The sequence below is a fragment of the Bufo gargarizans genome, chromosome 10, assembly GCF_014858855.1.
Source record: "Bufo gargarizans isolate SCDJY-AF-19 chromosome 10, ASM1485885v1, whole genome shotgun sequence".
Lineage (NCBI taxonomy): Eukaryota > Metazoa > Chordata > Amphibia > Anura > Bufonidae > Bufo > Bufo gargarizans.
This window is the reverse complement of record NC_058089.1, coordinates 39,162,170-39,187,899: the sequence shown is the minus strand read 5'-3', so window position 1 is coordinate 39,187,899 and position 25,730 is coordinate 39,162,170. Positions and strand designations below refer to the sequence as shown.

Genomic DNA, 25,730 nt, shown 5'->3' with positions numbered 1-25,730 from the left:
ATGTTGCTCATTATAGGAGATACACTACTCACAAAAAGTTAGGGATATTTGGCTTTTGGGTGAAACTGCAGGATGAACCTAAAATGCACTGTAACCTTTACAAGTGAACTTAATGTGACCTTCTCTAACCTTTTGAAAGCACTTGTCAAACTGTTCAATGTTTCAGTATTTTTTACACAACTTGCTGTTCTCTAAAAAGGAGCTTAAAGGCAAAATTCACAACAGGTGTATGATCCATGAATCGCCCAATACATTTAATTGTTCAATTAGAATTGGTATTTAAACAGTCCTCCTCATCATGCTGTTTAGATTTTGACATCATGAGACCAAGACGACACCTAACAATTGATCAACAGTACCTCGCCATTGCAAGACTTTAAGGAGTATGTTCTCAGACATAAGTGGCCACTGAGCTTAGAGTGTCATCAGCAGGTTGCAACAGAGAGACTGGAGGAGTCACAGAAAGGCACAGAAGTGGACGTCCTTTGGCCACATCCCACACTGATGACTGCTTCAATGCCCTGCTGAACTGGATGACAAATGCCACACAACTCCGGGCACATTTAAAGGAAACCTGTCACCATGATTTTGCGCATAGAGCTGGGGACATGGGCTGCTAGATGGCCACTAGCACATCTGCAGTACCCAGGTCCCATAGCTCTGTGTGCTTTTATTGTGTTAAAAAAACGTTTTGATTTATATGCAAATTACCTGATATGAGTCCTGTAGCCGGAGATGAGTCAAGCGGAAAGTAGCCCAGCACCGCCCCGCGTCCTCCGAATCTCCTCCTTGCTGGCTTACGTCACAGAGCTGGAGCGCTGAAATCTCGCGATGCGCGAGCTAGCGCATGCGCAGTGTCGGCATCATGTTTATTCCCTGTACTGGCATCAGCACAGGGAACGAACTACGCATGCGCTAGCTCGCGCATCGCGAGATTTCGGCGCTCCAGCTCTGTGACGTCAGCCAGCAAGGAGGAGATTCGGAGGACGCGGGGCGGTGCTGGGCTCCTTTCCGCTTGACTCATCTCCGGCTACAGGACTCATATCAGGTTATTTGCATATCAATCAAAAAGTTTTTTTAACACAATAAAAGCACACAGAGCTATGGGACCTGGGTACTGCAGATGTGCTAGTGGCCATCTAGCAGCCCATGTCCCCAGCTCTATGCGCAAAATCATGGTGACAGGTTTCCTTTAAGAGAGGTGAGAGGCGCCCAAGTGTTATGTAAGACCATTCGAAACCATTTACATCAGTGTGGTCTGCTTGCTAGATGACCTGCAAGGGTACCTGACCAAAGGCATCATCGTCTTGCATGGGCTAGGGAACATCTACGCTGGACGAGGGACCAGTGGGCCACGGTGCTGTTCACTAATGAAAGTCAATTCACGCTGAGCATGAATTTTTCTTCTGTTTAAGCCATTCTGTTGTTGATTTACTTCTATGCTTTGGGTCGTTGTCCTGTTGCAACACCCAACTTCTGTTGAGCTTCAGCTGGTGGACAGATGGCCTTAAGTTCTCCTGTAAAATGTCTTGATAAACTTGGGAATTCATTTTTCTTTTGATGATAGCAATCCGTCCAGGCCCTGACGCAGCAAAGCAGCCCCAAACCATGATGTCCCCACCACACTTCACAGTTGGGATGAGGTTTTGATGTTGGTGTGCTGTGCCTCTTTTTCTCCACAGTGTTGTGTGTTTCTTCCAAACAACTCAACTTTGGTTTCATCTGTAACATCCAAGTGCTCTTGTGCAAACTGCAAACGTGCAGCAATGTTTTATTTGGACAGCAGTGGCTTCCTCTGTGGTATCCTCCCATGAAATCAATTCTTGTTTAATGTTTTACGTATCGTAGATTCGCTAACAGGGATGTCTTTAGCTGACACTCTAGGATTCTTCTTTACCATTAAGCAGTCTGCGCTGTGCTCTTGCAGTCATCTTTACAGGACGGCCACTCCTAGGGAGAGTAGCAGCAGTGGTGAACTTTCTCCATTTATAGACAATTTGTCTTACTGTTGACTGATGAACAGCAAGGCTTTTGGAAATACTTTTATAACCCTTTCCAGCTTTATGCAAGTCAACAATTCTTAATCGTAGGTCTTCTGAGAGCTCTTTTGTGCGAGGCATCATTCACATCAGGTAATGCTTCTTGTGAGAAGAAAACCCAGAACTGGTGTGTGTTTTTATAGGGCAGGGCAGTTGCAATCTCATCTCATTGATTGGACTCGAGTTGGCTGACACCTCACTCCAATTAGCTCTTGGAGATGTCATTAGTCTAGGGGTTCACATACTTTTTCCACCTGCACTGTGAATGTTTACATAGTGTGTTCAATAAAAACATGGTAACATTTAATTCTTTGTGTGTTATTAGTGTAAGCAGACTGTGATTGTCTATTGTTGTGACTTAGATGAAGATCAGATCACATTTTATGACCAATTTGTGCAGAAACATGGGATTACACTTACCGGTAATCGTTTTTCCTTGAGCCTATGACAGCACCCATGGATAGCATCCGCCCCCTTCCTCAGGACAGGAAACAGGAAGCACAGCCTCTTCAAAAGGGAAGTACAACCCCCATCATGCCAGTCCTATTCCAAGAACTAAGGAGACAAAAAACTACACCACAAATCTACAGCAGAACAAATGCTCATATCTGTGTGCAAACACGCGTATATATCTCTCTCTCTATATATTCAAAATTTCTTTTTTATTTTATTTTTTATTTTAAATTTTTGGGGAGGGAATTAGGCAGGTGCTGTCATTGGCTCAAGGAAAAACGATTACCGGTAAGTGTAATCCCATATTTTCCCCCTCGCCTATGATAGCACCCATGGATATCTAGGCGAGATCAACCTAGGGTGGGACAATTGCTTGGAGGACTTTACGCCCAAACCCTAAACCTTCCTGCGAAGGAAGCTGCAGCCTATAGTGCTTAAAGAAGGTATGAGCAGAACTCCATGTAGCTGCTCTGCAAATCTGGTCAATAGAAGCGGAAGCTCTTTCTGCCCAGGATGTAGACACTGCTCTCGTTGAGTGTGCTCCAAACCCGGCAGGAGGAGGAACCCCTTTAGAGGAATATGCCAGATAAATGGCCTGTTTTATATACCTGGCAATGGACTGAGAGGAAGCAGGGGAGCCCTTCTGTCCCTGAAAGGAAACCACAAGCTTAGAGGACAACCTCCAGTCCTGAGTGGCCGAAAAGTATTGGATTAGACACCTTCTAACATCGAGGCAATGAAATTCCCTCTCCTTCTGATTCTTGGGTGAGGAACAGAAGGAAGGTAAAACTATATCCTGAGACCGATGAAAGGATGATGAAACCTTTGGAAGGAAGGCAGGGTCAGGAGATAAAATGACCCTATCTTCTAAAATATTGAGATACGTTTTTTCGATAGAGAGGGCCGAAATCTCACTCACTCTTCTAGCAGAAGTAATGGCTAGCAAGAAAACTAATTTATAGGTTAAGATTTTAATAGAGATGTCCTCAATGGGCTCAAAGGGAACTCCGGTTAAGGCAGACAAGACTAGGTTTAAATCCCAGGGGGGAACTCTGGATTTCTGGACGGGAGCGAGTCTAGAAATTGCAACTACAAATCTCTTAATCCAGGGGTGGTCTGCTAACTTATACTCAAAGAGAGCACTTAAGGAAGAGATATGGACCTTTAAAGTACTGGGCCTCAGTTTCTTATTCCAGCCTTCCTGGAGGAAGCTCAGGACTAGAGGCAACTCCGGGGGTTCCAAGACATTAACTGGCTTGTTTGCAAATCGAAGGAAGGCCCTCCAAACCCTCAAATAGATTTTAGAGGTAACAGCTTTTCTGCTGGACAAAAGGGTGTCTATCACCTCCCCAGAAAGACCCTTCATCTCTAGGATCTGCCTCTCAACAGCCAGGCTGTCAAGTGCAGGCTCTCCAACTGTGGATGAAGTAATGGCCCCTGAACTAGTAGCCCCGGGAAGACGGGAAGTACCCAGGGGTCTGCTACCGACATCCTCCTTAGCCAGGAAAACCAGACCCTCCTGGGCCAAAAGGGGGCTATAGTAATTACTAGGGCCTTCTCCTCCCGAATCTTCTTCAGGACTCTCGGGAGTAGCTTTATAAGAGGGAAGGCGTACAGGAGGCCTACTCTCCATGACTGGGCCAAAGCGTCCACTGCCGTAGGCCACTCTAGTGGGGATAGAGAGAAGAACCTTTTCACTTTTCTGTTTCCCCTTGTGGCAAAGAGATCCACCACCGGGAGACCCCAGAGAGCCACGATGTCGCTGAAGACCTGTTGGTCTAGGGACCATTCCCCCTGCCAAACACAATGCCTGCTCAGAAAGTCTGCCGTCACATTCTCCCTTCCCTTTAAGTGTACTGCCCTGATCGATGGAAGGAAACCCTCTGCTATCTCGAAAATCTCCCTGGTGAGAGACATTAGATCTGGAGATCTGGTCCCCCCTTGACGATTGATATAGGCTACTGCCGTAATGTTGTCGGAGTAGATCAAAACATTTCTGCCTTTTAAAAGGTGGAGGCTCTTTTTCAAGGCCATGAGGATCGCTAGAAGTTCCTTGAAGTTGTGAGATTTGGGAACTATCTCCTGATCCCACTGTCCCTGCAGAAGTAGAGAATCTGTGTGAGCTCCCCAACCCCAAGGACTTGCGTCTGTAGTTAGAGAGAGGGGATCCTGCCTTGACCAAGGGACTCCTCTTTGAAGGTTGGAAGGTACCGTCCAGCATTCTAAATCTTTTATCGTATGAGTTGAAAGGGAGAAGAGGGAATCCAAGGATAGGGGATCTTTGTCCCAAACTCCCAGGATCTGCAGCTGAAGTGACCTCGAGTGGGAGTGGGCCCATTCTACCCCCGGGATTGCGGCCGTCATTAGGCCCAGAACTGACATAGCCTCTCTTAGAGAGATGGAACGGCGAGTCACAATGTCCTGAACCCTGGAGACTAGCAGAGAAACCTTCTGTGTTGGGAGAAAACACATTTGCTTCTGGGAGTCCAGGAGCAGCCCCAGAAAGGTGCATATCTGGCTTGGCACGAGATTGGATTTCTGGAGATTTAACTCCCAACCCAACTTTACCAGCACGTCCCTGACCCAGGCAATCCCTTCGATTAATTGCCCCGGTTCCTGAGAGAGAAGGAGGAAATCGTCTAGATAGGGAATGACAATCAGATCCTTCTCCCTCAGATGAGCCATCATCTCTGCTACAATCTTCGTTAAAAGTCTGGGTGCCTGAGACAACCCAAACGGCAGGGCCCGAAACTGTACGTGTAGGAGTCTGTCCGGGAACTGAACTGCTACTCTCAGGTACTTCTGGTGACTGGGATGGATTGGGACGTGGTAATAAGCGTCCCTGAGGTCCAGGGTCGCCATGTAGCAGCCTAGAAATAAATTCGGAATTATGGAACTGATAGTCTCCATACAAAATCTCTCGTACACCAGGTATCTGTTGAGCAGCTTTAGATTTATTATGGTTCGGAAGGTGCCATTCGGCTTCTTTACAAGAAAAAGTGTCGAATAATAGCCCCTCTCCCTCTCTTGAGCTGGAACCTCCTGCAGGACCCTTTTCTTTAGTAAATCTGAAATTTCCAGACGCAATGCTTCTAGTTTCTCTGGGCTGGAGCGATAGTCCGTCAAAACGAACCTTTCTGGAGGAGTTCTCAGGAAGTTCAGGCAATAGCCCTGTGAAATGATTGAAAGGATCCAGGGGCTGTTCGAGATCTTCCGCCATTGATCTGCGAAGAGGGAGAGACGACCTCCAACCGGGCATCTGGCGTCATTGCGGAGGCTTCTTAGAGGCCTCTCCACCTGAAAAAAGAAACCCTTTGCTCCTTCTGGGCGCATTACCAGACTGCCTGGGAGTTTCTCTTCTCTTGAAGTTAAATCTGGCCGACTGAGAACGAAAGGGCTTCTTAGGAGGCTGCTGATGAATAGAAGGGAAACCCTTTTTTCTGTCAGAAGCCTTTTCCAGCAGATCATCCAACGTGGGCCCGAAAAGAAATTCCCCCTGACAGGGAATAGCACACAAATTTGCCTTCGACCCTGCATCTCCCTTCCAATCTTTTAGCCAAATCGCCCTACGGGTGGAATTCGAAAGAGCTGCGGCTCTTGCTGACAGCTTCAGGGAGTCCACTGAGGCATCCGCTAAGAAGTCAATGGCACTGTACAGAGTTGGGAATGATGAGAGGAGTTGTTCCATGGGCGCTCCCTTCTTCATCTGCTCCTCCATCTCCTTCATCCAGACCTTTAAAGACCTGGCAACAGAAGTGGCGGCTATAGCGGGCCTAAAAGAACCAGCCGTCGCCTCCCAGATCTTCTTTAAATAGACCTCTGCTCTTCTGTCCATAGCATCTTTAAGAGTTCCAGAATCTTCAAACGGGAGGGCTGCTCTCTTAGAAATCTTCGCTACCGGAGCATCCAACTTTGGGGCTCTATCCCAATCAGCAGAGGCTTTGTCCTCAAAGGGATACTTCCTTTTTAAGGCAGAAGGCACAAAAAAATTTCTGTCTGGCCTGCTCCACTCATTCTTAATAACCGAAGTTATATTTTCATGCACATCAAAACATTTTAATCTTCTGGGACCTAGGCCCTCGAACATGGAATCCCTCATAGACTGGGGTTCTGCTTGATCATCAAGCCCCATAGTTGCCCTGACAATCCCGACTAGAGAATTAATGTTCTCTGGGAGGAACAAGGGTCTCCCTGCCAGCTGCTCGTCCTGCGAATGATCCGAGGATGGAAGTTCTCCTCCTCTAATCCCGATAACAGCTCCTGATCGCTTGAAGCGGGAATAGAGACCGCAGCGGAAGTACTAGGGCGATCTTCAAGCAGATTACTCAAGGATTCTTTAACTTCATCCTTGATAATCTTCTTTAGGCTTGATAAGAGAGAGGGGGCCTCATCCTCCAATAATTTGCCTACGCAGGCCTGACATGCAGGTTTGCCCCAACCGGACGGTAGCTTTCTCTTGCAAATAGCACAGCCCCGCTCCTTGGACCTTGACCCCCTTCTCTCTTTGGAAGTCTAAACACACAAAACAAAGACAACCATCAGGCTCTGAGATAAATGGAAAAGGCAGGGCATTCGCCCCTCTTCCCCCACCGGTACCAAGGATTCATTGGTGGTTTCAGTGGGTTCTGCGCGCGGTGTGGGCTACATTTTCTGCCACTGGCTCTCATCCATGGAGATCACTGCAGGCCAAAACACCAGCCTGCAGTGAGAGCTGGATGGTTTTTGAACTTGCCGGGCGCGCGCCAGCACCCTCCCCTTCCGGTCCAAGGCCACGCCTCCTCCCACTCCTGAAAGCCGGAGGCCAGGATCCGGCGCCGACTGATGACGTCAGCGCCGGCCTGACCTACCCGGAAGTAACTGCCCCGCGCGAACGCCAGCGGCAGCCGAACATACGGCACGGCCGCAGAGGTTCGCCAAGCCGGGGATACTGAAGCAGCCCCGACGGGGGAGTGACCGGACGAGAGGGAGTCCAAAAGGACCAGACTTCAGCAGCGGCTTCCGAGGAAGACTTACGCCGCTCGGGTAGGCCCTCCTCCCACGGGTGTTAACCAAGGGTCTCCCGCAGCTCCGCTCTAACTGCTGTGCATCCACCCTGTCCCTTAGGACAGGAAACAGAACTGGCATAATGGGGGTTGTACCTCCCTTTTGAAGAGTCTGTGCTTCCTGTTTCCTGTCCTGAGGAAGGGGGCGGATGCTATCCATGGGTGCTGTCATAGGCGAGGGGGGAAATCCATGTCATTCCAAAGAGTTCACATACTTTTTCTTGCAACTTTATGTATGATCTGTATCATGCATACGGCATACATATTAGGACATCCTCAGACATCATCGACAACTCCCTCCTCCGTCAGCCCAAACTCCCTTCTACCTCAAACGTCAGCCAAAACTCCCTCCTCCAAAAGTCCCTCCCTCATTCAGACGTCAGCCAAAAATCCCTCCCCCTAACTCAAAACTCTCTCGTCCCTCAGACGTCAGTCAAAAAATACCTCCTCCATCAGCCCTCAGCCCAAACTCCATCAGCCGTCAGGTGTCAGCCGTCAGGGGTTAGACATCAGTTGTCATCCCTCAGCCTAAACTCCATCAGCCCTCAGCCAAAACTCCGTCAGACATCAGGTGTCAGACATCCGCCAAAACTCCATCAGCAGTGAGTAGTCAGGGGTCAGGTGTTAGACATCGGGTGTCAGACGTTGGTTGTCTGGGGAGGGGATGGCACAAAGCATATTGTCACGTTTACTACTGCCGGACCTTTTCTTTTCATTAAGTCCCCAGGATTTCAGACAGCTCTTTATGCCTGGGCAAAGCACTTAGATGCACGGATACACTACACAGCGGTCACAGACCGAGACCCCAACCATACACAAAATGTATACAGAAAAGGTCCGGCAGTAGTACACATGACATTATGCTTTGTGCCACCCCCTCCCCAGACAACCAATGTCTGACACCCGATGTCCAACACCTGACCCCTGACTGCTGATGGAGTTCTGGCTGACGGATGACACCCGATGTCTGATGCCTGACTGTGGACGGCTCATGGAGTTTAGGCTGAGGGATGACAACAGATGTCTGACCCCTGACGGCATTTCAGGTGAGGGCTAATGGAGGAGGTATTTTTTGACTGACCTCTGAGGGATGAGGGAGTTTTGAGTTAGGGGGAGGGATTTTTGGCTGACGTCTGAGGTAGGAGGGAGTTTGGGCTGACGGAGGAGGGAGTTGTGGATGATTTCTGAGGATGTCCGAATATGTATGCTGTACATGCAGAATATTCACAGCTCCTCGCTCCTAACATATACATCTTATAAATCAAACTGTTATGGGCCAAAGCATCAGCAACTATTTTGTGTTTTCCCACAACATTCATTAAAAGAGATCACTTAAGGTATATTCTCAGTGGGAAGGATCTAATTTATTTCCTAATTGGATTTATTAATTTTTTTACACTATACCAACATACGCAGTCTCCTCTGCCTATGTTTCCTTTTCAATTTTATTATAAAATAAGTATTTACAGAGAAAAAAAAAATGGCAATAGTTTCAAAAGTTACACAATTTTAGGGTTTTTAGGTCATTGGGAATATAAAGGTCTATCAATCACCACCCAGATAAAGAATAATGTCGTTTCAGAATTCTCATGTTCATAAACTAAAAGTGGTAGGGTCACAAACTTAAAGGCAGTGCTCCAGACAAAAAAAATGACCAGGAGACATTGGCTCCTAAACTAAAAAATTTAGGAGCCAAATTACATTTTTTAGTCGCCAAATTTAAAATGCATATAATTAAAAAAAAAAAAGGACTTTGAGAAGAGACGCAGATCATAGTAGTGAGCCAGCACTACATATAGGAGAAAACAGCAGCACATACCTCACATCCAGGGACATCTTCTGGGGGACAAGGTGACTAAAAATGGCGAATTGCGTGGTTTAGAGTTTTTTTTTCTGTTACGGCCTTCACCGAGCGGAAATATTTTTTTATATTTTAATAACTCACACTTTTTGGGACGTGGCGATATGTAATATGTTTATTCTTTATTGTTTGTACATTTTATATGTAAAACTGGGAAGGGGGCCATTTAAACTTTTAGTATTTTGGTGTTTTTTTAAACTTTTTATTTAATAACCATTTCTTCCCTTAGGATCTAGAACCTGGATCTTTTCATCCCTTGTGCTATTCACCCTGATAGATCTCCATCAGGGTGAATAGGACCTCACACTGTCCCTGCTGCTCTGTGCTTTGTGCACACAGCAGCAGGGAGCTGAACATGGCAGCCAGGGCTTCAGTAGTGTCCTGGCTGCCATGGTAACGATCGGAGCCCCAGCAGTGTAATCTGCCACTGCCACCAATGGAGGGGATGGGACCCTGTGGCCACCATATAACAATGGGGGGGGGGGGACTTGTGGCCAGTGATAAGGATGGGGGATGAGGCTTTGGGGGGGGGGCGCACTGCACCACCAATGAATGCAATTAAAGAGGACATTTCGTGGGTCCAAAGAATATTAACTTGGTAGTAGGCTGCATAGAGCGGTGCCCAGGGATCTAAGTGCACTTACTATTATTCCTGGGCACTGCTCCGTTCACCAGCTGTGGCCCCCGGTATTTTCAACATTCAGAGCAAGTAGAAGGGGACGCCAGTGTCTCCCTGACAGCAGCGCTGTCCAATCACAGCGCAGAGCTCAGAGCCAGGGAGAAACCTCCCTCGCTCTGATTGGACAGCGCTGCTGTCATGGAGACGGAGAGGCACTGGCGTCTCCTCCTCCTTGCTCTGAATGTTGAAAATACCGGGGGCCACAGCAGGCGAACGAAGCGCCACCCGGGAATAATAGTAAGTGCACTTAGATCCCTGGGCGCCGCTATATGCAGCCTGCTACTTAGTTCATATTCTGTGGACCCATGAAAGGTCCTCTTCAACTCCTTTATACAATTGTCTGCAGCGGTATCACAGACCCGGCACCCTCCCTCAATAACAGGGCATGCGATCTGTGGCAATTAACCCCTCAGATGTGGCACCTGAGAGGTTAATTGCCGCGTATCACATGCCAGGTCTGTGATACTGCTGCCTATACTTATGTTTTACATTCATTGGTGGCGCAGTGGCGACATCTCCTCCCTGCCATCTTCCCATTGGTGGTAGTGGCGGCCTTGTCACAGTGGAGAGGGAGGGACCCCTTTCTTCTTCACTGTGCTACTGAAGAGAACTTAGGCTGCGCAGGAGCGCGGCGGTACAGTCGCAAATGGCGACAAGACTAAAAAGTCTTGTCGCCATCTGCAAATTTTAAGGCGCATTGGCGACCGTTTTGGTCGCCATCTGGTGCCCTGAAGGGGGTATTCCCATCTCCGTTCTCGTTGTAGCTGCGGGTCCCAGAGGTGGGACCCGCACCTATCTGACACTGGGGGCATATCCTAGCGATATGCCCCCATTGTCTGTGATGGGAATAACCCTTTAATGGAGGGTTGTTGAAATGTCTTCTCTCTGACAAGAGCTATGACATCATTCATGATATCAAAAAGAAAATGTTGGCAGGTTTGTTTATACAGAGCCTTGATAATCCAAGACTTTTGACCTTTGGAGACGTCCAATCCCTGTGTCATAGTACTTAATGCATTTCCACTAGAAGCATTTTTCACCAGTTCTTTAACTCTACAGACATTTCTGTTGTGGTCAAGGGCTGCGAGTTGTGTCCGTGCTACCATTGAGTCCAGGAAGAAATGTAACGTCTTTGGGCGATATTTAAGGCAAGTGGTATGGTAGATCTCTAACTCTCCAGTGTGACAGAGGAAGGAGAGATGTTTTAAGTTCTTTAATAGACTGGTATTTTCTACTATTTTTTTGAGTTGTTCATGGGCGGTTGAGTCTTTTTTCAACCAGTTTGCACTGTTCACCACGTCTTCTGGGAGAGGTGGATGATGGCACGCTTTACAGTCACTATCACCACCCCACTCATGAACATTGGTGACATGCTGAAGAACCGATTTCCATTTTTCAATGAACAAATCATGGTTTTTACAACAAGTGCAAGAACTCCACCAAATATGGTTCCTGATTGCCTCCACCCATTCATATAAGATTCCACAGTCTTTATGTTTGGCTGCCATTAAAACTTCATTGCCAATTGATTTGGATAGGTGCCACAGATCTAACTGATGAATGATACCAGGATAATTGTTCTTCAGAAGTTCCTGAATAGCAACACTTCTGTCAGTAACAATCATTTTCACTTCAGCATTCAGAGTTTGGAGCTCACCCATAGACTTCTGAAATCCTGTTTTTTCAAGCCCCTCCAACGACACTTGTGGAGTAACAGGCTGTACGGAAAACGAACAAATTTTCTTGCTGGCCACATCCATCATGGAGTATATAGAGTACCTGGCAGAAAATCCAGGATTGTCCAATTGTTGATCTCCTGCCAAGCAAAGTGGTCTTTCCTGGACACTTTGTATGACTGCTTTTTGTTCCTCCTTCCAGTGATGATTAATGGTAGGAAACAGGTACATAGACTGGGTTTTATAATAGGTACTTTTGTCTATTGATTTCAAATTTAGCAATTTAAACATATGTTGGGATTTTAGAAAACTTGAACCGCTAAATAGCACTGCGGCAGATAACAGAACATTTCCCATTGGTTGATATCCATGTCTTGGCTGGCTCTCCCATAGTAAACTCGTATGACCAGATCTGCAACGAACTTCTATAGACAAATAGGATCCAATGGCTTCTTTTCTGTATTGTGTAAGTGGTGACATACACTTTGTTTCTGACATACACGGGATCATCATTATCAGCTTTTTCAGACAGGATTCAAAAACAATATACTTTTCTTCTTCAACAGGATTCTCCACTGGTGAATCCAAGTCCTGGAACACAGGTTTTATGTCGTCTTCATCTTCTGCATCACTTGGAAGTAAGAATGATTCATCTTCATCCTCACTCATTTCATTGATATAGAATGAGGAGTCATTAAGGTCTTCTAGTTCATCATCAGTCTGTATGGCAGATGTTTCCCAAGAAGTTGGAATGGGTGAAAACCTTTCAATTTTGGGACTTTTTGATATGAAATTTGTGATATTTTGTGGAGAACTAGAAATTGGGAATTGATCCTCTTCTGTTTTTATATTGGGTTCTATTTTAATTGTATGGGTGTCAAAATCTGGTAATATACAGGTACTGTTAAAAGCTCCTGACGATAGAACTGCTTGTCCTGCAGATGAATCATTTTCTTCTTTGATATGGATTTCTAAAGTAGGACGTTTATGTACATCCATTTCACAATCTGAAGAGATTTCCACTTTAACAACATCTAAATCAACAGTTTTGAAAACTTCGGATATATCATCGCCACAGTCACTTGACCAGGAAGGACTGCAGTCACTAACTCCCATGTATTCTGGGTTGGCAAGAGATATGGTCGAGTCTGAACCACTGTCATCAATTTGCTCTCTTGGAGGTATTAATGTGCACATAATTTTACAATGTTTTTTATATATTTTAGTTTGTGTGTGTACACTTTTTCTATGCACTGGGTCAGTGGCAATGCAGCGTCTTTTTTTATTTGTGAAGGAATCGGTGTTGACACCTTTGTCAACCATTAAAGGTTTCTGATAAGATGGCTGAACAGCTGATGTGCTGCTTGATATAAAATAAAGATTACCTGTATTAGAGGTTTGGCTCATACAATGGTTAGGTAATACACTTGGCACTGAAGAGGACGCAGAACTGTGCTCCAAGAAAACAATATTTTCCTCCAGCTTTCTTTTCTTTGATGGTGGCTGACAACCAGGGATTACAGATTGTGAAGATGTTTTAAGTGGAATGTGGACAACAGATATAGAGGGTGGTTTTTGTAGCAAACCAGATGTTGGTGGCTTCTGTGTCACAGAGGACACTGTTCCAGAAACTGGAAGAACTGTCATGGAGCACGGAATACTGATCGGTGGAGCCGTCTGAGTTTTGTTGGAAGAGTCAGACCTCGATGCACAATTTTCTCCAGTTGATGTTGAAGATAAGGATATTACTGGACAAGCAGTTGAGGTGGAAGACAGAGTTTTGGTGCTTGTGCATGTAGCTTCTGGCCTGAGCTGGGTATTCAAAGGCAAGTTGGAATTTAATAAAACAGAAGAGGACGTTTTTTTCGTGTCTTCACGTGTAGTGGTTGCAGATGGTTGAACAGTTAGTGATGATGAGCTGTTTGAATTAGACTGTTCACTAGTTCTGCATGCTTGAGGAAAGGCACGCTGAGTAACCACAGGAACTAAAGTCATTTGTTGTATGGTGGTGTCTGAGGATGCATTAGAAAGAACTGGAAATGGAATCCAGCGTGTGCATACTGTACCAGAGCTGGATGTTTTCTTGCCATCAGCAGTTGGGGCAGCATAGGAGTGTTGATCACTTGAAGAGCTTGATTTTGCCGATACTGTAGATGGCATATTCGTAGCAAAAATAGTAGGAACAGCATCCTTCCTTAAAAGTTTTCGATCACCATCGTAGTAGTAACTGTCATTTGCGAAATGTAATGAACACATTCTAAATGTGTCATTTACTTTTCCTTGATATACTCTTTCAACCATTTTGTCAATATTACCCTCATATTGTCCAGTCTGTTGCAGCCAAAGCTTGATTCTTTCAGGTTCTTTTGGAAAACAATGAAGATTTACAGAACGTTGACCCTTCTTCCATCGGAAAACACAACTATGCACAACACATTTTGGCATGATGAGATGCCTACAGAGAAAGAAAAAAACAAAAAAAAAAAAAACATACATGTAAACCTTTGCAGGCTTAAAGGGGTTTCTGGGGAAATAATTTTATTTAAAAAACGGGTTGAATGAATTAAAGAAAGCAAATAATCATTACTCACTGATTCACCCCCCCCCCCCCCCCCTTCCATTACTGCTGTTCTGCCTCTTCTCTGGTCCCTGGTCCCAGCTCCTGTCCACGTTTTCGTTTCGTACTCGACACGTAGGAAATGGCTTGGACTGCCCACTCAGTCACTGTCTGCAATATTGACCGTCTTCAGAAAATGGCCAAGCAGTCCAATCCATTTCCTGCAAGTCAAGTCTGGGACCAGAAAGTGTGGAGTGCAGTGGGGAACGAAGCAGTGGCAAACCGCAGTAGTACAATAATTGATATTTTATTATATTTTCTATTTAGCATTAAAGACACAATAAGCAAAAGAATGTGATTTTTACATTCTATTTTTAAACATTTTATTTACCAAAACTGCCCAAAGTACATTAAAAGGGTTTTCCAGGATTTTTTTTTTTAACTGAGGACCTATCCTGTGGACAGGTCATCAGTATCTGATCGGTAGGGGTTATACACCCGGGATCCTAGCACATGAAGGTCAGTTAACCACAGTGCTGGCTAGTGAGTAGAACAAGAGAATCATCACTACACTGCTACCAGCTACACTGGGGGTTACCATATCCACAATGGAAAACAAACTACCTGGAACCAAAACTTAGTAGAGGGTGTTAAAGTAAAGTAGAGTAGTGTCAATACCATGCTGTGGAAAGGTGGCTTTATTCTACGGTCATTAAAGGGGTTGGGCAATTTCTGCCTACTGTGTTTGTAGGATGACTATATGACGCTAAAATAGCCTTTGATATTCTGTGCCAATTTCTATATTTCATTAAGTATGCCCCCTTCTTGGCCAAGTCTATTGTGCTGTCTGCACTAAGGTCCATCCATAAAATGGCTGCCGATGGAAAGTCATATGATCAGGCAAAGCACTCAGTCTCCTCCATTCAAGTACATTGCACCCACTGTCGGCACAGAACAGGGCCTCTGTGTGAACAGCACAGAAGGGTTGCCCAGCAAGGGAACTTGACTAACGAAATATAGAAAATGGCTCAGAATATCAAGAAAGGCTATATTATCAGGTGCCATATAGTCATCTGAATACTGGCCCTTTAAAATTTCTATAGGTCGTTTAGATGGGAATATTCTTTTTTTTGTTACCTTTGTGGTTGGTATCACTAGATCTCTACTCTGGTCACATGAGAGAATTAAGCTACAGATCATAGATCCGAAGTCGATTCGCTCAAAACTTTGTTTTAAAGGGTTTCCGTCACCTGCAAATGGGTATTAAGCTGGCTAACATTATCGATGTGCTAATGTCAGCTGAACATATTAGCGCCATCTCACTGCCTGCCGCCGTTATTAAGAAAAACAAACTTTTATAATATGCTAATTAGCCCATCGGAGCAGGGAGGGCGTTGCCCCTGCTCCTAGAGGCTCCATTGTCCAACCTCCGACCACGCCCTGCTACACCAGATTGACAGGGGCAGGCAGCGCTGGTCTCCTACCTCCGGCCCTGTCTGCAGTGTAAATCTCACACCGTTCAGTATTCGGCGCAGTGAGGAAGCTGGCAGTCGCCGAGCGCCCTTCACTCATTGCGCCGAATATTGAACGGCACGAGATTTACACTGCAGACAGGCCCAGAGGTAGGAGACCAGCGATGCCTGCCCCTGTCAATCTGGTGTATCAGGGTGTGGTCAGAGGTGGGAGAACGGAGCCTAGAGGAGGATAGTGGTAATACACACTGTTTGAAGAAAAAGAAAAAAAAAAAAAAAAAAAAAACAGAAGGAACACCACAATAAACACACCAAAAACTTGCGTTTTTTTTTTTCCACTGGTGAAAGAACACCAGTGACGATTTCATGTGTGTAAGAAGCCTAAATATAGCATTTTACAAACTGCAATATCTATACAAATCACAATTAATGGCCCATACTTGTTGTGCGGGTGACCCCACTGCTTGCCACGGATGGGCATGGCTTGGCTACATGCTGCCTCACTGCTGGGCTGTACTCTTGGATAAAAAACATATACAGTGCCTTGCAAAAGTATTCACCCCCCCCCCCCCTTGACTTTTTTGTATTTTGGTGCCAAACAACCTGGAATTAACATGGATTGTTTGAGGATTTGCATCATTTAATTTACAGAACATGCCCGCAGCTTTGGAGATATTTTTATAAATTTTTTATTGTGAAGCAAACAACAAATAGGACAAAATAAAAGAAAAAGTCAATGTGCATAACTATCCACCCCCTGCAGTCAATACTTTGTAGAGCCTCCTTTTGCAGAAATCACAGCTCCAAGTCGCCTTTGGATAAGTCTCTCTGAGATTGCCACATCTTACCACTGGGATTTTTTCCCATTTCTCCTTGTAAAACTGCTCCAGTTCCTTCAAGTTGGATGGTTTGCGCTTGTGAACAGCAATATTTAAGTCTGACCACAGATTTTCTATTGGATTGAGATCTGGGCTTTGACTAGGCCATTCACACACATTTACATGTTTCCCCTTAAACCACTTAAGTGTTGCTTTAGCCGTGTGTTTGGGGTCATTGTCCTGCTGGAAGGAGAACCTCCGTCCTAGCCTCAAATCACGCACAGAGTGGGACAGGTTTTGCTAAAGAACATCCCTGTATTTAGCACCATCCATCTTTCTCTCAACTCGGACCAGTTTCCCAGTCCCATCCCCACAGCATGATGCTGCCACCACCATGTTTCGCTGTGGGGATGGTGTTCTTTGGGTGATGTGACGTGTTAGGTTTGCGCCAGACAGCGTTTTCTTTGATGGCTAAAAAGTTAAATTTTAGTCTCATCAGACCGGAGCACCTTCCTCCATACATTTTGGGAGTCTCCCACATGCCTTTTCGCAAACTCACAACGTGCCTTTTTGTTTTTAGCTGAAAGTTAGGCTCCATTCACACGTTCGTTGTGTGTTGCGGACCCGCAACTTAGACTATTATGTTCTTATCCATCACATAAAATTCAGATTAAAAAAAAAACATTAAACTTAAGGCCATAATGTAACAAAATACTAAAAAAAGTCAAGGGGGTGAATAATTTTGCAAGGCACTGTATGTATAACATATTCAAGTAGTGAGCAATATAATTAAAACTAAGCAAAATTAAGGGATAAGATGAGCCTTTATTTCATCCATCTACTTCTCTACTGAGGACAAAAGCCATAAGAAGTCTTCTTGACCTACAATATGCAGTCCATGTCTGAGGCCAACCTGTGTCGTCCACAGGTCCCCCCATAACAGTGCGTCGTCCACAGGTCCCTCCATAACAGTGCGTCGTCCACAGGTCCCTCCATAACAGTGCGTCGTCCACAGGTCCCTCCATAACAGTGCGTCGTCCACAGGTCCCTCCATAACAGTGCGTCGTCCACAGGTCCCTCCATAACAGTGCGTCGTCCACAGGTCCCTCCATAACAGTGCGTCGTCCACAGGTCCCTCCATAACAGTGCGTCGTCCACAGGTCCCTCCATAACAGTGCGTCGTCCACAGGTCCCTCCATAACAGTGTCCGTCGTCCACAGGTCCCCCCATAACAGTGCGTCGTCCACAGGTCCCCCCATAACAGTGCGTCGTCCACAGGCCCCCCCCATAACAGTGTGTCGTCCACAGGTCCCCCCATAACAGTGTGCATGCGCAGCATTTTCTCCATTTACTGCTATGGAAAAATAGCAGAGCCAGTGATCAGCTATTATCAGAACACTCATAGCATAATGGAGGATGACCATGCATGCACACTGTGCTTTCACTTCAGGGCCCGGATGGGACACTTTTTTTTCAGCTTGTGGTTTTATAAACTGCACCATGGAAAAACAGAAGTGCCCTGGCCATTCATAACGCGGAGTCCATGTCCAGAATTCCCATTGAAAATGAGAAGGAATAAAAGTCCACGCCAAAACTGCATCAAAAAGTGTTTTATAAAATTAGAAAAAAAAAAAACACATCCAATGCAGATTCTGCATTAGGTTTTTTTAAGCACAGAAAATACCCAAAGAGGTACTGTGGTTGCAACCGCTGTCTGTGCCTACAAAGTCTTGTCAGATTTCTGGTCCAATATTTCAGGATTTGGGGCCCCAGTTTCAATTTTGCCCAGGGTCACACTTTGTCTAAAACCGGCACTGACGTGATGTCATCTCTGCAGGACCCATGGGGACTGGATTGGTGGGACATTTAAAGCGTGAGCAATGTTTTTTTAATTCTATACAGGTTTCTGCACTTAAAAGATGTTTGGTGGTAGTATATGGCCTAATCTCTATGCATTTATAAACTATAATAGTAAAAGTTCCACCATTCTATATGGACAGAGATCAAGCCTTAAACCATCTTCACATCCACAAAGGCTCTATAGCTGGCGGGCTGTAGTGTGGAAACTGGTCCCAACTAAACTTTTTAACCCCTTAATGCCGTACACTTATGGCATTAGCGTGCCGGAGTTGTATGGAACCGGCTATAGTTGGCATCCTGCTGCAATGACCAGGATCGGAGATGATGCCGAACTTGTTTATTTAACTCCTCAGATGCTGTGGTCAATAGGGATCGTTGCATCTGTGAGGTTAGGCAAAGGGAAAGTCTCCTGTGAGGTTAGGCAAAGGGAAAGTAAAATCTCAGGGTTCCAATCGGTTGCCATGACAGGCCTTCTGAAGGCTCTCAGGCCTGACATGGTTAAGGCACGGCTCAACAGGCAGATTGGGAGAATCTCATAGTCCTCTATAGTATTCTATTGTGGTCTATGGGACATGTTCTAGCCCCCTAAGGGGACTAAAAGTTAATGTGTTAGGCCTCTTTCACACGGGCGTCGCGTGTCAGGGCCGGATAAGATGCGGGTGCGTTGTGGGAAAATGCGCGATTTTTCAGCACGAGTGCAAAGCGTTTAAATGCATTTTGCACGTGCGTGAGAAAAATCGGCATGTTTGGTACCCAAACCCGAAATTCTTCCCATAAGTTCGGGTTTGGGTGAGGTGTTGTGTAGTAGGGCTGAAACGATTACTCGATTAAATCGAGTAATTCGACACAAAAAAATCCTCAATGCAAATTTTTTTGCATCGAAGATTCGTTTGCGTCATGTGACCACGGAGCGGGAGTGAAGCGCTTGCTATTACTCCCGCTCCGTGGTCTCCCGCTGCATAGAAACCAGTGACGCTGTGCAATCCGGGTGTCAGGAGGAGCATGGCAGCAGAGCTGATGGCACTGGGGGATAGTGGAGCTGATGGCACTGGGGGATAGTGGAGCTGATGGCACTGGGGGATAGTGGAGCTGATGGCACTGGGGGATAGTGGAGCTGATGGCACTGGGGGATAGTGGAGCTGATGGCACTGGGGGATAGTGGAGCTGATGGCACTGGGGGATAGTGGAGCTGATGGCACTGGGGGATAGTGGAGCTGATGGCACTGGGGGATAGTGGAGCTGATGGCACTGGGGGATAGTGGAGCTGATGGCACTGGGGGATAGTGGAGCTGATGGCACTGGGGGATAGTGGAGCTGATGGCACTGGGGGATAGTGGAGCTGATGGCACTGGGGGATAGTGGAGCTGATGGCACTGGGGGATAGTGGAGCTGATGGCACTGGGGGATAGTGGAGCTGATGGCACTGGGGGATAGTGGAGCTGATGGCACTGGGGGATAGTGGAGCTGATGGCACTGGGGGATAGTGGAGCTGATGGCACTGGGGGATAGTGGAGCTGATGGCACTGGGGGATAGTGGAGCTGATGGCACTGGGGGATAGTGGAGCTGATGGCACTGGGGGATAGTGGAGCTGATGGCACTGGGGGATAGTGGAGCTGATGGCACTGGGGGATAGTGGAGCTGATGGCACTGGGGGATAGTGGAGCTGATGGCACTGGGGGATAGTGGAGCTGATGGCACTGGGGGATAGTGGAGCTGATGGCACTGGGGGATAGTGGAGCTGATGGCACTGGGGGATAGTGGAGCTGATGGCACTGGGGGATAGTGGAGCTGATGGCACTGGGGGATAGTGGAGCTGATGGCACTGGGGGATAGTGGAGCTGATGGCACTGGGGGATAGTGGAGCTGATGGCACTGGGGGATAGTGGAGCTGATGGCACTGGGGGATAGTGGAGCTGATGGCACTGGGGGATAGTGGAGCTGATGGCACTGGGGGATAGTGGAGCTGATGGCACTGGGGGATAGTGGAGCTGATGGCACTGGGGGATAGTGGAGCTGATGGCACTGGGGGATAGTGGAGCTGATGGCACTGGGGGATAGTGGAGCTGATGGCACTGGGGGATAGTGGAGCTGATGGCACTGGGGGATAGTGGAGCTGATGGCACTGGGGGATAGTGGAGCTGATGGCACTGGGGATAGTGGAGCTGATGGCACTGGGGGATAGTGGAGCTGATGGCACTGGGGGATAGTGGAGCTGATGGCACTGGGGGATAGTGGAGCTGATGGCACTGGGGGATAGTGGAGCTGATGGCACTGGGGGATAGTGGAGCTGATGGCACTGGGGGATAGTGGAGCTGATGGCACTGGGGGATAGTGGAGCTGATGGCACTGGGGGATAGTGGAGCTGATGGCACTGGGGGATAGTGGAGCTGATGGCACTGGGGGATAGTGGAGCTGATGGCACTGGGGGATAGTGGAGCTGATGGCACTGGGGGATAGTGGAGCTGATGGCACTGGGGGATAGTGGAGCTGATGGCACTGGGGGGGGAACTGATGCACTTGGGCTGATCGCACAGTGGGGAACAAAGGGTGTTGGACTAATGGCAGGGGGTCTGCTGAGTTTTTATAAAGGAAAACAGTCTATTATTTTTTTCTTATTAGATTCCATCCCGATTGTCTCCTAGCAACCATGCGTGAAAATCGCTGCGCATCTGCACTTGCTTGTGGATGCTTGCGTTTTTCATGCAGCCCCATTCACTTCTATGGGGACTGCGTTGCGTGAAAAACGCACAAAATAGAGCATGCTGCGATTTTCACGCAACGCACAAGATAGAACATGTCCTATTATTGCCTGCAAATCACCTTCCGTGGCTCCATTCAAGTCAATGGGTCCGCAAAAAAACGGAACAGATACGGAAATGCATCCGTACCGTTCTTGCGGAACCATCTATTGAAAATGTTATGGCGAGCCCAATTTTTTTCTATGTAATTACTGTATACTGTGTATGCCATACGGAAAAAAACGGAACGGAAACACAACACACAAAAATAACGGAACAGGTCCGTTAAAAACGGACAGCAAAACACTGAAATAGCCATACAGTAGTGTGAAAGAGGCCTAAATAACATGGGCTGCACATGTGGGCTTATTACCCTGCTGCACTGCCATTTCCCATCAGTGGCATGTAATGTGCTTTGCTAAGCAGAGGAAGCAGCAGTGGTAAAAAGGCGCTCTCCTGCCCACCTCATGTCCAGGCCATGAAGCCTAGCTCCACGAGGAAGGTCTTTTCACACACCTGCCCAAACATGTTTTCTGTGCAGAAATGTAAGATTTTCAATGTTTGCTCTGAGAAAATGAAAGAGCTGCTAGAGTCCAGGGAAAACAAAAATCTAAGGCTAGTTTCACATCTGCAGCACGGAGATCCGGCCATCTGAGTCGGCAGAGAATGCCGGGCATCAGCCGGACACAAACCGCAGCGTGCAGCAGTTTGTGTACAACCGATTTTCCACATTTTTGCCGGAATCTGACCGGATCTCTGCAGGACCCCTTTTGCTACCAGCGCCGTACATGTACGCCGCTGGAGCGATGTGTAAACATGGCGCCCTGGCCTGCAGGTCTCTGCTCTGTTTCATACAGCAGAGACCTGCGGCTAATTAGAGTGACCGGCAACAATGCCGATCGCGGTAATTAAAGGCTTTAGATACCGTGATCAAGCGAGATCATGGCATCTAAATGTGCAAAAACCTACTGATGCCCCGTGTGGCCAATGTGGGATTCGGTATCTGACAAACATGGTGCAACAGCACTCTACAAACCAAAAGTAGAGTACAAAAGTATATTACATTGCAAATGCTATGCTAATAACTTAGAGATGCTTAGCAAATACATTTTGTACAAAATCATTTGAGCCCGTCTGCCGCACGCCAAGGCGATCTCTATAAGACGGGTCCTAACACTAAAGCTCACCTGTTGGGTGCCATAACAGCGACCATGAATCCAGGAAGTGCAGGTCCCACATGCATGCTGGGCCCCCTTGATTTATGTCTATGTGGAGCCAAAATGGCCTTCATTGAATCCAAAATGTATTTGCTAAGCATCTCTAAGTTATTAGTTATAAGCAATGTCATATACTTTTGGTTTGTAGAGTGCTGTTGCACCATGTGTTTGTCAGATGTATATTTGCAGCCACAAGCAACGTGCACCTGCGCATTGGGATGTGCTGACTCCCCCCCCCGTTTGTGTTTCTAGTACAATGTGGGCATCGGTAGTTACGCCGAACACTATAAGCCTCGCTGACGAGGCTTATAGTGTTCATGATGCAATTCTTATTTTGGACACCAGATGGCATGCCAGGATAAGAAATGAACAATCTGCAGCCCAAAACTCATATTAAAAATCCCTGATAGCACAAAATGAAAAATAAAAAAACTAAATTGATAGCACCAATAAGTCCTCATATTCATTAGGTCCCGTCTCTCTTCTTATGAATGTGAGGACTCACAACCACTCTTACTTTACTTTCAGTATACAGACAATGACCCGGCATTCTGCAAAGGCTTTGTTAGTAGTTCCAGTAGAAAACAGTCTGCTGCAGCCCTCTGGATCTGTTGCCAGATGTTACCAGAATGCCTGTTGGCCCCATTGACTAATATGCCAGGATTTGGCTGAACAAAAAACGCTACCTGTCAGGCAAATGGAACTCTATGGATAAGGTGGATGGGACTGAACAGAGGGTTTTAAAGCTTCTGGCAGTGCTGGAATTCAGAGGAATCTGGCAGGCTGTTCCATGTCGAAAAAGACTAGCAGATCTCTAGCGCTAGTGTGAAACTAGCCTTAGATACAGCAGTCAATGCCGAGTGCGGCATCTAAGTAGTTACAGAGAACAAGGGGCTCCTTTGGCAAGGGACTAACAGGCATTCTGCCAGTTTTACTGTAACTGACAAAAGACACTGCAGCAATACCTAAATATATAAGTGTAATACGTAGGCGATCAGAAGATTCGTTCAAGTCCTCTACTGGGACTTAGAAAACAAGTAAAAAAAAGTTTTGAAAAATAAAATTAAAACAATTCTACTAAACTCAAAACAATCAAAAAGTCCTACGCATCCTTTAGGCTAGGTCTACACGACGACATTTGTCGCGCTACAAAAAGTCGCGCGACAGATAGGGCGCAACAGTTGTCGCGCGACATTTTGTTGCACCAATGTCGCGCGACAATTTTTATAATGGCAGTCTATGGTGTCGCACTGCAACATGCGACATGCTGCGACTGCGACGCGACAGTCGCAGAAAAATCCATCTTGAATGGATTTTCTGCGACTGTCGCGTCGCAGTCGCAGCATGTCGCATGTTGCAGTGCGACACCATAGACTGCCATTATAAAAATTGTCGCGCGACATTGGTGCAACAAAATGTCGCGCGACAAATGTCGTCGTGTAGACCTAGCCTAAAGGGATTCTGTCACCAGTTTTATATGGTTATGTTCAGGGAGCTTTACTGATTCCTAATGTGGTCTTATAAATGTAATCTGTAGGGTCATTTTGCCCTAAAAACGCTATTACTAACCTGTCATTCATAAAAATAAGGTGCCCAAGGGGATGTAAATGGATCCAAGCTGCCGCCCGCACCCGCCGCCGTTCGTGCCCAGCTCCGCCTTTCCTGACCTCAGCGGCGCCTCATAATCCTGTGTGATGCCTCCGGCTCTCCCTCCCTCCCTCCTGCTGCTGCTGCTGCTGCTCTAACATCTCGCGCGTGCGCACAGGCCTCTGCCTGATGCGCCCGTGCGGACTTCTCCGTTCGGCTTCATGGAGCGAGTGTGCAGGTCATCGGGAGGTTGAGCGAAGTGCCGGCGCATGCGCACTTCGCTCCATGAAGCCGAACGGAGAAGCGTCTAACACCCGGGACCCCCATCAATCAGTGGTTTGAGAAGGCAGCGGCGCTGCTTTCTCGTGGCTTTTCCTAGGTCATGTGACATCATGTTCATCGGTCACATGGCCTAGGCGCAGCGCAGCCCCATAGAAGGGATATCTGCGACACCAAGCACAGCCGCTGTAGATTGGACGGCGCTGTGCTTGATGACGAGTATAGAGAGGGCAGCAGCGCTCACAGAAGCATCAATGCCATCTCACACAGCTGATCTGCAAGGTCCCGGGTGTCGGACCCCACTGATCAGATACTGGTGAGCTATCCAGAGGATCAGTCTGAGAAACCCCTTTTCATAGATGTACCCCAAATGTCTGCCATTCAACTGCCCCACAAAAAAAAATGTATTACACCAATGTCGACAGAAAAGTAAACAAACGCGTCAATGAAAAAAAATAAGTCCTCAAAGGGGTTGTTCACCTAGTCCGAGGGGCGTATCGGGCACACCCCCAACAGGGCCAGACCTGAGGACAGAATCATACTTACCTGATCCCTGCCGCTGTGGGTCATGTGACCACAGCAGCCAGTGACATGATCACATGACCCAGTCACCTGATGCATGGGAGAACCCATCAATAACACACTTCTAACATGTCAGAGGTTTTTATTGGAAGGGCTCTGCACCATTTCCTTCACCACTATCTGCCAGAGTACAAATCACTGAGGCACTATGACGTCAGAGGCTTGTTAAGGTCCCCTCTAAAGGGGTTATACCACAGTGAGACTTCTTTCCAGAACTCCATGTACCCTCTTAAAAGGATCTCCCATACTAACCTCAATAACTCTCCCCTCCCCCGGAAAATAATTTACACACAGGCTCTTCGTCTAAATGGCGCCATTTACCCGCTAGTTTCACGTAACCCGCCGCAATTCCTTTCCTGCACTTCTTGTGATGTCCCGTTCTTGCACGGAGCCCTTCTCTTCCGGAAGTGCTCAGAGGGGTGCTTGTGACGTCACGCGCTCTGAGCACGCCTCCAGCGTCTGTGTACTGCGCCTGCGTGGAGTGTTCTCCATGACAACGCGGTGCTTGGGAGGTTGCAGGAAGTGTACTGTGCGACCAAAGATGGGGAAAGACCGGAAACTGACAAGCATGGCGCATGTAAACAGACCTGGAGGGAGGAGCGCAGCCTGGGTGACATTTAAACCGCTTTACATACTGAACACACGGTAACAATCTGTCACTCTCGGTCCCGGTTCTTTCCTGTTGCAGCCTTCCTAGTACAGGGCAGTCCTGATGAGCCTCACTGGCCCTGCACTTCCCACAAGCCCCTAGCACCTGTACTCTGCCCCCTGTAGGAGTGTTCCGTTATTACATCCCCGGAAGGTTAACCCTTTCCTTCCTCCTGATTCCCCTTCCCTGGGAGATGAGAGGCAGAATCATGAGCCCCCGG

General features: G+C 47.0%; 1 protein-coding gene across 1 annotated transcript; it reads right to left on the bottom strand.

The window, feature by feature from the left end:
* Positions 1–10,358: 10,358 nt before the first annotated feature.
* LOC122920518 lies at positions 10,359–25,283 on the bottom strand. Its single transcript, XM_044270085.1, has 2 exons — positions 25,183–25,283; positions 10,359–14,205 (listed from the first exon to the last, which is right to left on the bottom strand). Exon 2 carries the CDS (start codon positions 14,193–14,195, stop codon positions 10,890–10,892), a length of 3,306 nt encoding a protein of 1,101 aa, XP_044126020.1. The 5' UTR covers positions 14,196–14,205; positions 25,183–25,283; the 3' UTR covers positions 10,359–10,889.
* Positions 25,284–25,730: the final 447 nt, after the last annotated feature.

Excerpts from the sequence above, each read along its gene's own strand:
- LOC122920518 (XM_044270085.1), bottom strand. The coding sequence starts at position 14,195 with ATGCCAAAATGTGTTGTGCATAGTTGTGTTTTCCGATGGAAGAAGGGT.